The sequence below is a fragment of the Pinus tabuliformis genome, chromosome 4_2 (assembly GCF_031772625.1).
Source record: "Pinus tabuliformis cultivar Carrire ecotype Pingquan chromosome 4_2, CPIR1, whole genome shotgun sequence".
In the NCBI taxonomy this organism is placed as follows: domain Eukaryota; kingdom Viridiplantae; phylum Streptophyta; class Pinopsida; order Pinales; family Pinaceae; genus Pinus; species Pinus tabuliformis.
Genome location: NC_142304.1, coordinates 1,163,063,642 through 1,163,076,114, shown reverse-complemented (window position 1 = coordinate 1,163,076,114; position 12,473 = coordinate 1,163,063,642). Strand labels below are relative to the sequence as shown.

The 12,473-nt window shown below is 35.8% G+C and overlaps 1 protein-coding gene across 1 annotated transcript in view; it reads right to left on the bottom strand.

Moving 5' to 3' along the window:
- Positions 1-12,473, bottom strand: part of LOC149173801 (protein MOR1-like) — a 163,508-nt gene that overhangs the window by 54,068 nt on the left and 96,967 nt on the right. The window contains exons 19-39 of the mRNA XM_089424746.1: positions 8,404-8,516; positions 8,231-8,318; positions 8,010-8,110; positions 7,727-7,834; positions 7,477-7,582; positions 7,295-7,374; positions 7,041-7,190; positions 6,867-6,943; positions 6,470-6,595; positions 6,214-6,322; positions 5,974-6,123; positions 5,819-5,893; positions 5,613-5,694; positions 5,393-5,523; positions 5,196-5,297; positions 5,025-5,099; positions 4,843-4,938; positions 4,610-4,711; positions 4,423-4,524; positions 4,141-4,323; positions 3,893-4,004 (exon numbers count right to left, since the gene is read on the bottom strand). Of these exons, the coding sequence (XP_089280872.1) occupies positions 3,893-4,004; positions 4,141-4,323; positions 4,423-4,524; positions 4,610-4,711; positions 4,843-4,938; positions 5,025-5,099; positions 5,196-5,297; positions 5,393-5,523; positions 5,613-5,694; positions 5,819-5,893; positions 5,974-6,123; positions 6,214-6,322; positions 6,470-6,595; positions 6,867-6,943; positions 7,041-7,190; positions 7,295-7,374; positions 7,477-7,582; positions 7,727-7,834; positions 8,010-8,110; positions 8,231-8,318; positions 8,404-8,516 (2,268 nt within the window). The remainder of the gene's footprint in view (positions 1-3,892; positions 4,005-4,140; positions 4,324-4,422; positions 4,525-4,609; positions 4,712-4,842; positions 4,939-5,024; positions 5,100-5,195; positions 5,298-5,392; positions 5,524-5,612; positions 5,695-5,818; positions 5,894-5,973; positions 6,124-6,213; positions 6,323-6,469; positions 6,596-6,866; positions 6,944-7,040; positions 7,191-7,294; positions 7,375-7,476; positions 7,583-7,726; positions 7,835-8,009; positions 8,111-8,230; positions 8,319-8,403; positions 8,517-12,473) is intronic.

Here is a 12,473-nt window from a genome sequence, read left to right as displayed (position 1 = left end):
AGGATCTTTTAGATCCTTGATTACAACATCATGAGGTGAAAATTCAACAATTTTACCTTCACCTGAATGAGTTATCTGATAGACAGATAGAAGGTTGCAGGATAAGGTTGGAACACATAATACATCATTAAACTGACCATTGTCTAGATGAACAGTTCCAGTCCCTACAACATTAAGAGATCTATCATCACCAATATATATATTTTTGGTGTTACAATCATTTAAAGAAGAAAACATGGCTTGATTTTTGGCCATGTGACAAGAGGCTCCAGAATCAATGAGCCACTCATGAGAATGAGAAGAAGAAGAAGATACATTTAATGCATAACCAGACTGAGATGATTGATAATGACATGCAGAAAGTGCCATTCCGGAAGTTGAAGTTGAAGTAGGCTCCACATGGATGTTATGTTTCTTCATTGCGGCTTCCAAGGCTTCCATCTTCTTAAAGCATTTAGATTCTAAGTGGCCATCTCGATTACAAAAGTTACAATGTCTATCAGTCTTCTTCCATTTGTTTTTATTGGTCTTATCATTTTGCTGAAATGATCTTTCATTTTGAGGCTGAGATGGTTTAGGACCATTCTTTTGAGGATATGACTTCTTAGGATTCTTTGAATTTGGTTGCTGCTGGGCGGCTAACGCTTTCGTGGAAGAGTTTCCAAGATTAAGAAGACCAAGGTGTAAGAGTTTTTCTTGTTCTCTTATTAAGGAATCACAAAAGGAGTCAAAGGAAGGGGCCTTGTAGTCTTGTCCTTGACAAATGAAAGCTTCCCTTGTAGAATGGAAAGTGGAAACAAATACAGAGTAGGCTGGTCCCAACTTAGTAAGGATGGAATAAATAAGGTTACCATCTTCTTTCTTAACTTTAACACCTTCCAAGAGATATCTAAGGGTCTTGAATTTGGACAAGAAATCTTCAATGCAAGAAAAATTATTAGGATCCAAAGTAAGCAGCTCATTTTCAAGTTGATGGGCTCTAATTTCATTTTTAATTCCAAAAACTTTAGCAAGTTTTTCTAATGCTTCATGAGGAGTCTCAAGTTCTGCAATGTGGAATCTAAGATCAGGAGAAACAGACATCCCTATCAAACCACGTGCTTGATCTTGTCTATTTTCTCATTTTGCTGCCTTGTCTTCATCTTTTGGTTTCTTCTCTTGGTCTGTGGCTATTCTATAAAGACCTTTACTTCTAAGTAAATCTCCCATGTAGGCTACCCATTGGAAGTAGTTAGTGCTGTCAAGAATGACTTGGCATGGACTTTCCATTTTTTTTAAAAAACTGAAGCTGAAGATGCTGAAAGTAAGTGTTCCAATGGATAGATCTCGAAAAAATAGGCGGTTTAAAAAAAAACGGCTCTGAAAAAGGCTTCCGGATGAAGAAGTTATGGCTTTTTGAAAAAAAAATTGTTGACGTTGCCGGCAAAGTGCGCGAATGTGCGGGAATGAAAAAATCCGCCCCCACAAAATGGAGACTTGAACCCAAGACCTCTACTCTCTTAAAATAGCTTTGAACCAATTGATCTATACAAAAAATTTGAGAGAGAGAGAGAGGGGGGGGGGGGCCTTGGTTTGCGTGCTTGCCTTGAGAAAGCTCTTTTTCCCTACAAAACACAAAACACAAAACCCAACACGAATATGCAAAGAAAAACGAACCTTACGGCTCGAAGTTAGCTTTAGCCAAAAAACTAGAAATTTTTAAAAAAAAATCTCAAAGTTAGCTTTAGCCGAAAAACTAAATATTTTTCTCAATGTTTCTGATTTTCCGAGATCACACTAAGGTGCAGGGAAAAGAGCATACGCATGAGAAAAATCCTTCCTTTCTGTTTCTGATTTGCCCAGATCGCACAGAGTCGCAGGGCAAAGAGCATACGCAGAAATGAAAGGTATAGATCCGGTTGAAAAAAAAGGCTAAATAAACTGAGACCGAAATAAGCAGAGAGAAAATAACAGTAAACTGCAAAAAAAACATTGTATACCTCCCGATCTGAAAAATGACGCAGCTAGGGCTACCGGAAACCTTTTCGCGTGAAACGAAAGGGGTTCCTCACTGGAACAGATGCTCCGAACGCAACAGAGCAGTCCTCTCGGCCCGAAAGCAGTCAGAAACAGAAGATCTAGGAAACGACAGCCGCATGCAGTTCTACCGGCTTCAGATTTGGATCACCAACGGACGCGGCCCTCAAATAGCTCTGATACCATGTAGGAATTTACAGGGTAAGTTCCACAGAAAGAATACCAAAAGGACACCGCTCACAACCAGATCTCAAATCAATACACCAGTATTTTTGACGTGGTTAAAACCCTCAGAGTGCAAGGAGGAAAACAGTCCACGGCCTGTCCCAACGTGGGTACTACAGGCAATTTATTAATCAAAGAATGAAAATTTACATAAGCTTCTCTCATGCACGGATTACCCGAACAATGACCCTCCATGCGCTTTAAATAGAACTCATGGACCAATCGGGTGTCAAGCCACGGATCAAGTGTCGGTAATACCGAGGTGAGAGTGAACCGTCGGATCACTACATATCGTGACCGTCGGATTGTAAGTTACAAAATGTACAACGGTAAAGAAACACACTTTACCTAACTCTAACCTAACTCTATACTAGACCAAGTTGAACTTAACTATATCCTATGTGTCGGAATATCCTAACAGGAGTTACCTACCTACCCCCACTTTATACTCACATTAAACTGTACTATTTGTCAAACTGACCTATTTTGCAGATGTTTGTTTAACATTAATAAAATTGTCTCAACTATGTTATCTTTGTCCATAGTTTAAATTTATTGTTTCACACGTATCTGAGATGCATGCCCTCATATTTGCTCATATTTAATTTTGCAGAGACATAATTTTTCTACATCCATATTTGCATGTTGTAATTATGGTTCAAAACCAATGATTGTGCTCCATGTGCCAATAGAGATCCTGAAAGATAGACAAGGTGCAAATCTTCAATTTGACAGATAATTATAAGATTAAGATATTTATATGGTGGATGAAAAGCAGCTGGAGGTAAATAATACGTTAAATACAAATGGCCATTGTTGCACTACGAAAAGGTGATAGAATAAGACTGCCATGTTGATCTTATTGTTGATTTATTTAAAAAGGTGAAATACATATTCTAATTTCTAAGTTTGAGATTGGCAAATCTTTCTTTTCAGGGCTGAATTACTATGACTTTTAACGATAAAAGATCAAATATAACACATGCACTGTTGCTCAAAGCAATGAAAGATTAAATGAGATTAAATGTCAGCCTAGATGCATCTTAACTCCAGATCTACCAAATTCTAAGAATGATCAAATCTCTCTTCACTTTAAAAGAGGTTTGCATCTCAGGAGATTTGATCTCTCTCAAAGCTTGGTTTAATTTCCCCCTTTAAATAGGCTATATTCCACATGCATACCATGGGTTCTCATACCATGGATGAATACCATGAAGTTATATTTATTTTAACACTTTTTTATTATTTTTATTTTATTTTGACCTGAGTAAAAATGTTTTCATGTTATTAATTTTATTTTTTATGTTATTTTTATTTTTAGTTTCATGTAATTTAATTATTTAGTCAAAATGTCTACAAGACAGGACATTACAATATCTCATTACAACATCTCTTATATACTGGGCTGGAGAGCACCTCTTGGCGCAACAAAACAGCAAATAGACACCAAATAAGCAGTGCCAAGTTATAAATTGAAAGAAATATCATGATTCATAACTTGAAATGTATGCTAACAATTTCAGCAATGCAGATAACCTTTTAAAATAATATGTGGCTTCTGTAGAATATAAATAATGAATCTATGTTGAGATATATTCTGAGTAAATATTGTTAGACCATTAAAACAAAAAACTTGTCCAAAACAAAATACCAAGAATCTTGTAAGCAGTTGCCAATGTATTTAGAGCCGCCTTTCTTATTTCACCATCACGTTCTGTTGTCAGGGCAGCAACAGCCTGCAAGGCTTTTGTCGGTCCAGATACCTATGGATAACAAACACAAACCGAGTAGCATCAAACAACAAAACAATTAATTAACCAACGGGACGCTCAAGAAAAATCTGTTTAACTGAAATCTTACACAGCATTTCCTGTAATTGAAGGAAATATAATCACATACCTCAATCCCATAGCGATCTATCATAAATCCAAGAAGATCTACAGATTCAATTCTAGTTCGATTGTTCTTTGACCGTAGCCCTTCTAATATAAAAGTAAAGAGCTTTGATGTAGGATATATGCATGTTGTAAGTTTTGCTAATTCACGTATCTTTTCCCGAACCTTCTCAATATTGTGCCCTAACTGTCGATAAAATGAAGTTCACATTATGAATGTTCATTTCATCACTTAAAATTAAATAAATTATTACGAAGAATAAAATAAAATGCATCAAAGGCGTACCTTCTCAATTAAGCAAGGAAGAAAGATGCAAGCTTCGCATTCAGTTATAGTATATCCCTCATTCTTTAGAGCCTCAAAGAGTTCAGGAAGAAATTCAAGAACCTGACCCCAGAAAGCCACAAACATAAGGGGAAGAATGCATCAAATTAACCCAAAAAAAATTAGACCAAGACAAAAGAAGCCATACCTTAAGCAAACATGTTGTGTTTGACTCACAGAAACGTAAAACAGTCCATCGCATAAGGATATCAACAATTTCAACCATTTCTTTACCATGAGAAGGTATAGCCTGCAAATGGATAAAATTTGAAATCTTATAATTTGTCATCTCACCAAGAAAATTAAGTCTGAAAAAATATCAGAGGAAACCACTTCAGTAATTAGTTGATTAATTTCGAAGAGTGATGTTTACAATGCTACCTTTTGCAACATTTCCAGACCATCTACTTGTTTCTTGAAGTCTGGACTTAAAAGTCTTCGATGCAAATCTTCTCTAAAATACCTCATGATATCATTCTGCAATGCAATAACACCATCAGATGCCACAAAACAAACTACAAGAAACCATATCAACTGCTGGACCAACATTTGGCCATACAAACCTCAATTTCTTGAATTTGCTCTGGACGTGGCTCTTCAAATTTGTGCTTACGTGGAACTAATCTTTCTCGGTCTTCCTATAACCATTACATTTACATGGAAAATCCATCTGGTCATTTCTTCAATATGTTTACAAGCAAAGGACTAAAACACCATATTTTCTGAAATCTAACCTTGTTTGAATCCTTCAGATTAAACAAAGCCTGTCCTTGAACTGCAAGATCCTGGGCAGCTACAGCAGCAGCCTGCTTTGTAACTTTTGGTTGATTTCCTCTCTGTATGAAAAGTGAAAAGTAACCTATTAAAAACAACACCCAAGACAGTATACTTTATGCTCCATAACAACTCAAGCTTTTCAACATTAACATACATGGCCTACAGTTCTTGTGCCAGCTCGTGAGGATTGCCGATCACCACTGGCATGGGCAATTGGTTTAACACTCTTACTGCCTTGCCTTGTCCCAAGACTTGAAGTACTCATTCTTACTGCTTCATTAATCTCTGTTAATAAGTAAAAGAATATTAGAGATTCAAAACTGACTATATAAATTCTTATGAAAAACATTTCCTGCAAGACAATGCTAGCAGACCTTGAGGTACACCTGCAGATCTCTGCCGTTCAAGTACTGCATTCAAAGCAGGTCCTTGTAAATCCTTTACACCTTTCATTACCTAGGTTAGAGAAACAATTATACACCTTTCATTACCTAGGTTAGAGAAACAATTATAATGTGATTAACCAGCATGCACAAACTAAAACCAGATATAATGTACAAGAGAAAAGTATCATACACACCATTTCATGTCCAGAAACACGAATGATTTCAACAAGAGAAGCTTCAGCGGCCTTTCGAACATCTACAGACTTATCCTGCAGGCAATAAAATATAAACAATGTAAACTGGCCATAATCACTACATGAAAAAGTTTCAGCTTACTTAAGATACACACCAGAAGAGCAGATGCCGTAGGCTTCAGTAGTTGCACTATATCTGGCTGATCATTCAGTTTAGTAAGCTGCCTTGCTAACCAGTCAAAAAGATCCTTACGACCATCAGCACCAAGTTTTGCATCTGATAATGCCAAATTTATGTAAGGAACCTGCCATAGAAATGATAGTCAATATGTATAATGCTGGATATCTTCATGTGGATAGGCATTAATGTGTTTTCTCAATAACTATGAACATACCATTTTATCAAGTTGAACAACTATAACCCATGAATCCAATGTCTTAATAGTGCTTTCCCGCATCAGTTTCTTGTTGTCACCAAGACTTAAGAATATCTGAGAGAATACCCTAGAAATTACAAAAAGACAAATGATCAAAGTCAAAGAAGAATAAGTTAACACCATGCTGACATTAACCATCAAAGTCCAAGAAGAATAATCTACCACCATGATGCCATTAACCATCGAGTATCAATGCATAAATAAGCAAGCACACACCTTGTTGCTCTTGTCCACAACAGGGCCCATTGCAGATGTAATGTTTCCAATAGTAGTTAGAGTTGTAGTAACCAAGTTTTTGTTTGTGTCAAATAAGCGAGCTCTCAATGCTCCAAATAGATCCATTGTCATAAATAGTGATGCAACAAATAACATTAAATTATGACAATATATTTTTGCAATCCCACTGTACCAATATTGGATTGTCTATCTTAGACTAATTCACCTACTTTTATGGTCATTTGTTGATCATTAACAAAATTATTTTCATTCTATTAACATGCAGGATAAAAGACATGCTATATTGCAAGAAATATTGAAATTTAACTGTAAAATTACAAAAGTTGAACCAATTTGCAGGACTTTTAAGCCCACAAATTAAAGTGGCTCTCCTACCTGTTCCTGTAGGCTGAATGTGTTTATTTGCTTCTTCAAGAATTTTGTTAACAAACTCTATTGATTCAAGCCGGACCTGATAAAATAGTAAAAAATATATTTAGACTGTCTATTTTTAAAGTTGAAAGAAGTCGTGAAATTTTCCACATGATTATAGAAAAAGTTTTCCACACCTTCCAATCAGAACTGCCTAAATTTTTCATTAAATTTGGTGTAATATTTCCACTTATATCTTCGCGTGGCAAAAAGTTAGAACCAGATCCACTTAAAACTAAAGCAGAATCTAAACATTTTATGGTCTTCTTAGGAGCTGCCACTGAACCCTGTTGAAAGTAACATTGAAAATATGAAAAAATGAACACCACTTTTTAAAAATCAACACGTTAGAATCAACTAGAGTAAATATCATAAGCTAGAATCAACCCACCTCAAACGGATTTTTCTCATACTCTGCATCAAGGGTACTTAGGAGTGTTGGGTTTACATCTACCAGAAATCCCTTAATATCTGTCAATGCAAAGATTTGTTTTTTGTGAAATATCTAAACTTATCTTTTAACACAAGATGCTGACACACCTGCTCAAAATAAAAATCTCATGAACACAGTACCTGGACCAACAAACTCATGTAAAATTCCAATAAGCTTGATCATTGAATTTTTTGTAGCTGCAGTACTAGATTGCAATCCAACATCCTTACAAAAATCAATTACATCCTGACATTCATAATACAGTAACAAATGTCAAACTCTTTAGACAAAAGGGCTCAAACGCAGGTTATTTACACAAGCACAGATATATCATAAACTGAAGCATACAGAGAACAAGCTATGAAAATATGTTCCAAAAAAACAGATCACCTTAAGTTTTATGTGTGAAACTCCAAAATCTTCCACTGCAGTAACCATCCAAATAAGACCTTCACTGAGAACCTTGGGATTCTTGTGCTCTTTCATGATCTTAAACAGCTGTAATTTTTTGTATAAAAATAGCCCATCAATTGAAACAAATATATAAGACAACAACCAGCAATTCATAGAAAAAAAATTGAAATAGTGTGATGCAAGTTCAATGTAATTGAAAATATACAGCAAATTAGGTAACTGTCAGTTTCAATTACGGAAAATGTAAATGTTGGCTTACTCTATCAAAGACAAAGCTGGGACCGACAGCCTCACAAAATGCAGTAAGACATTTCATGGCATGTCCACGAGTTTTAATATCCGACACTCTTTCAGACACCCCTGCATACAACAACTTGTTAAAATCATACAAATGTGATCATAATATATGCAACTTATTTAGTAGAATGAAAGAACGAGTTTGCCAACATATTAGCTAGTATCATCACATATAAAACATACCTAATATACATAAAACAACACATCGTTTTGGAAACTTTGACACGGTCGAAACAATGTGTGTAATAACCTCAATGACCTTCTGCTGAACCTGCAGGTCAGATATTTCTAAAACATTACCATCATATCACAACATGTGCTAAAACAAAGATCTTAGTTAACATTTAGAAAAATACCTGGACATTCTTTTCACCCCAGCCAGGAAGTGCACATAGTAAGCGAACCAAAATTTCAGCCTTTTGGTCAAGATCACTCAAACCTTCAACTGTTTCCTTTAATGAGGTTATTGCTGTGAATCCCAAACAGTTCAGTGGAAACAAAATTATTACCAAATTTATATCTTAAAAAAATGTCAAATAGCACATATTTAAATGCAATGGACTTCTATCTTAAAATGTCCCACAGAAACACCAACTTGATTAAAGCAATTCTCAGATTCCAACAAGACACGTAAACCGTTAGACATAGGAACCATAATTAGGACTTTTGCATGTTTTTTTCATAATAAATGACAGGTATATCCGACTCATTGTTTTTAAAATCGCCTGAGCTGACCAAGCCATACCCCTGGTCGGTCGGGCTCTGCGGAAAAACCGATCCTTGGAAAAGGGCAACAGAGATTGTGAAGGATGTTGATCCACTGGTTAAGGTGTTGCGGTTGGTGGATGGGGAAAGATTGGCTATGGGCTTCATTTATGAGGCTATGGATCAAGAAAAGGAGCAAATAAAGGCAGTATACAAGGATAGAGTGGCTAAGTATGGGCCCATTTGGGAAATCATTGATTAAAGATGGAACAATCAACTCCATCACCCTACACATGCAACTGGGTTTTTTTTAACCGAAGGTGTCATTATAAAGCTCTGGAGGCGGAAGCTTTGACTGGGGAGGTTAGAGATAGATTGGTTGACTGCATTGACCGCATGGTCCCTAAGGAGGGTGATCAACTGGAGATACACCGACAGATCACTTGTTTCAGCAGAGCCACAAGTACTTTTGGCAAGAACCTAGCAAGGATTGCAAGGGAAGAAGATGAGCCAAGTAAGCAAACAATTTCAATTTTCAAATTCTTATTTTGTTAAATTATTTATAATTTGAAAGTTGGATATAATTTGTTGAGCTAACCCATTACACAACTATGTTTTTTGCAGAGCAATGGTGGGAGGCATTTAGTAGCCATTGTCCTCAATTGCAGAAGTTTGCAATCCGTATTTTGAATCAAACTTGTAGTGCTACTAGGTGTGAGCGCAATTGGTTTGTCTCTGAGAGGATTCACGTGAAGAATAAAAACTGTTTTGAACAAAAAGGGTTAAATGATCCAGTCTATGTCCAATACAACCTCTGGCTAAGATGCAACCAATTGTTGAACAAAAGACCTAATACAGATCCCATTGTGTTGGAAGATATTGATCCAACAGCAAATTAGGTGGTGGAGAGTCATCCAACAGAGTTTGATTCTGACGAAGATATTGGTACTGATTTGGATTTACAAACGGAGACATTAGTTGAACATAATGTTCAATTGAATGCAAATCCACTCATACCAGGCCCAGCCCCAAAGCCTCCAGTTGCAGGCACTTACTCTACTCAGCCATGACGGAAGCGCATATCTCGTCTATCTCAACATTCAATTGTTGCACCTACTAGTGCTACTACTTCTACAGTTGCAGTTAATGATGGTGATGAGGAGGAGGAGGAGAAGGAGCCATGGTTTCCCTGTCTAACTTTGATTCAGAGTCTAAGCCAGATGACGTTGGCTTCTCTAGCAATAGCCAGTAGTACTAGTGACTAGTGATGTTTTACAGTTTACTTTTGTTGTAGAGGCCATTTAGAACCTCCTTGGTTATCTGTTTTTGTTTTGATCTCTATATCATGTATGTATTGGACAGTGCACCAGGTGCCATTTTGATATAATGGATATATTCATAAGCCTACTTCGATCATATGTTGTCTTCTCTCAAAAATCTAATGCTTTGTGTTTGGAAACATAAATGAAAATCTTTAAAATTATGTTTTTTCATTAAAAAAAATATTTAATGTATTTTTTACAGCAACCAAGTCCTTGAAATCAAACCGACCAAGTGGATACCGAGTCCAAGTCAAATTCGGAGCTGACCCTCGGCCGGTTCCGAACCTGAGTCGAAGTTTTAAAACATTGATCCCACTTAATGAAGTTATGCAACGATGGCTTAGTGAATATTTGGCTATTAGGAAATTAGGTACTCAAGAGTTAAACAACACTCCCATTCTTATTTTGCCATGTATTGAAACATTGGACCTCATCTGTTGGTGTATTTTCTGTCTACATGAATATCTGACACAGAATCAGAGCCCCACTACAAAAAGAAGTTGAGAAAAGAATGAAGGCGCTGAAAGACTACAATGAACATAGAAGGCACTGAGGGACGGTTTTGTTGAATTTTGTAGCTATGGTCGGTCTTCAAAATGTATCATTTGTACTTGTAATAATGTATTACATATTATATTTGCAAAAGGAAATAGTTATTTGATTTTTATATTTGAAAGAAAAATTATGAAGGGCATGTTCTTCATGACCCTTAAAGAAAAAATATGAAAAGCGGTAAAAATCAAAATTTGAATTCTTGTATTTGCCACAAGTGACCAAGTCGGCCATCCAAATGACAAGTCAGCCTGCCCATGAGACATGCCCTTTTCCATGGTTCAAAGACTAGAAATTAAGCCTATTCACTCTCCTGTAAAGGCATACTTTGTATCACATCAATATATCTCTGTTTTGTGGGAAGAAGACAAAGAGTTTAAGGATGAAGATCAAAATGAAAGTACTCGCTCTCTCTAGCAATCAAAGTGGCCAAATTCTGTATGAGTTCCTGAGGTATATCTCTCTGTGACATAGTGCAAAGCTCCTGTGGTTTGGTGCACAGATCTGAGGCTCTAACTCTGTGGTATAATCCAAAATCTGAGAATGAAACAGAGTACATCCCTCTTGGGCAGAAGTGCAAACTAACTTTTTGATATTCTGTTTTTGGAAAATTGAATGATATTTATTAAGTTAGAAATGTATATAAGATTTTTTTCTTACAGAATTTGTTGCTTTCAATGAAGATGGAGAAACATTTTTCTCTCCAATATGACTTGAATCAAACAAAGTGACTCAAAACGAGTACAATGAGAAAAATTGGGAGGTTATGATGTTGATTATATTCTACCTGACCAATTAGATGTTGACCAAACTTCAAGATAGTGCAAATGCATTCAAGATTTGGAGATGTTTGAAGAAGAAGCATGAAGCATCAAACAAAAGAGAAGCATTATTCCTCAAAACTTTACGTTTAAATAATGATGACGGATCGTGATTCTCTCTAAGATCATTTATTGAAAATTAAAGATATTACAAATCAAATAAAATCAATAAATAGAAAAATGGAAGAGGAAAATCCCAATGATATTTCGTTCAGACTACCATTTAACTACAAAATTCTACTGAAATTTTGAACATTACCTCTATAAATGAATAAGAGGGACAAGCAGTTTGCTATAAGTAGGGTAAATGAAGAATGAGAGGTTGCTCAATCAGCAATGCTCAAGGACATAGGCAAGCCTTGCAAGAATAAAAATGATCATGAAGATGACGACTGTGTTGACTTATTATTTTCTTGTATGTCATTTTCCCTTCATGGACTTGTTGCTTAGCTTTATGGATTTTCATTTTTTATGTGTATCCTTACCTAGTGCCATTAGCTTAGATATAGGAACTACACCATTCCCACTTTACATTACAGCGATGCTACTCATTCAATTCCATTGTCATTCGTTGCACATAAGTAAAATAATCATGCCAAGTGGTTTTGTTGTGGCAGAAAAATGGGGCATAAAGCCAAGTTTCATCGTAATGGCTTGTGCAACAAAAAACAAAACCAATGGTCTTCTTCCCAATGTTGCATTAATCGTTATCGGGATAACATCAGCGCAAGGAAAAAATCGTAATTATCGGCAAATAATCAGAAATAATTGGGAAAAAAACGTTTGGTACAAAAATATTCATTTTTTTCAAATTTTTTAATATCTAAACCATCTCCAACATAAAATAAATACATTGACACATAAATATGATAAAAAAACTAAAGTATAAGATGTTTAATATCATTTATAGTGCTAAAATCACACATAACATTGAATCATGTCCTGAAGAGTAAGTCCTGACTCCTGAGTCCCAACTCAGCCTCAAAATATCAACAAAAAATATAATAATGTATCTCATCATGTCAT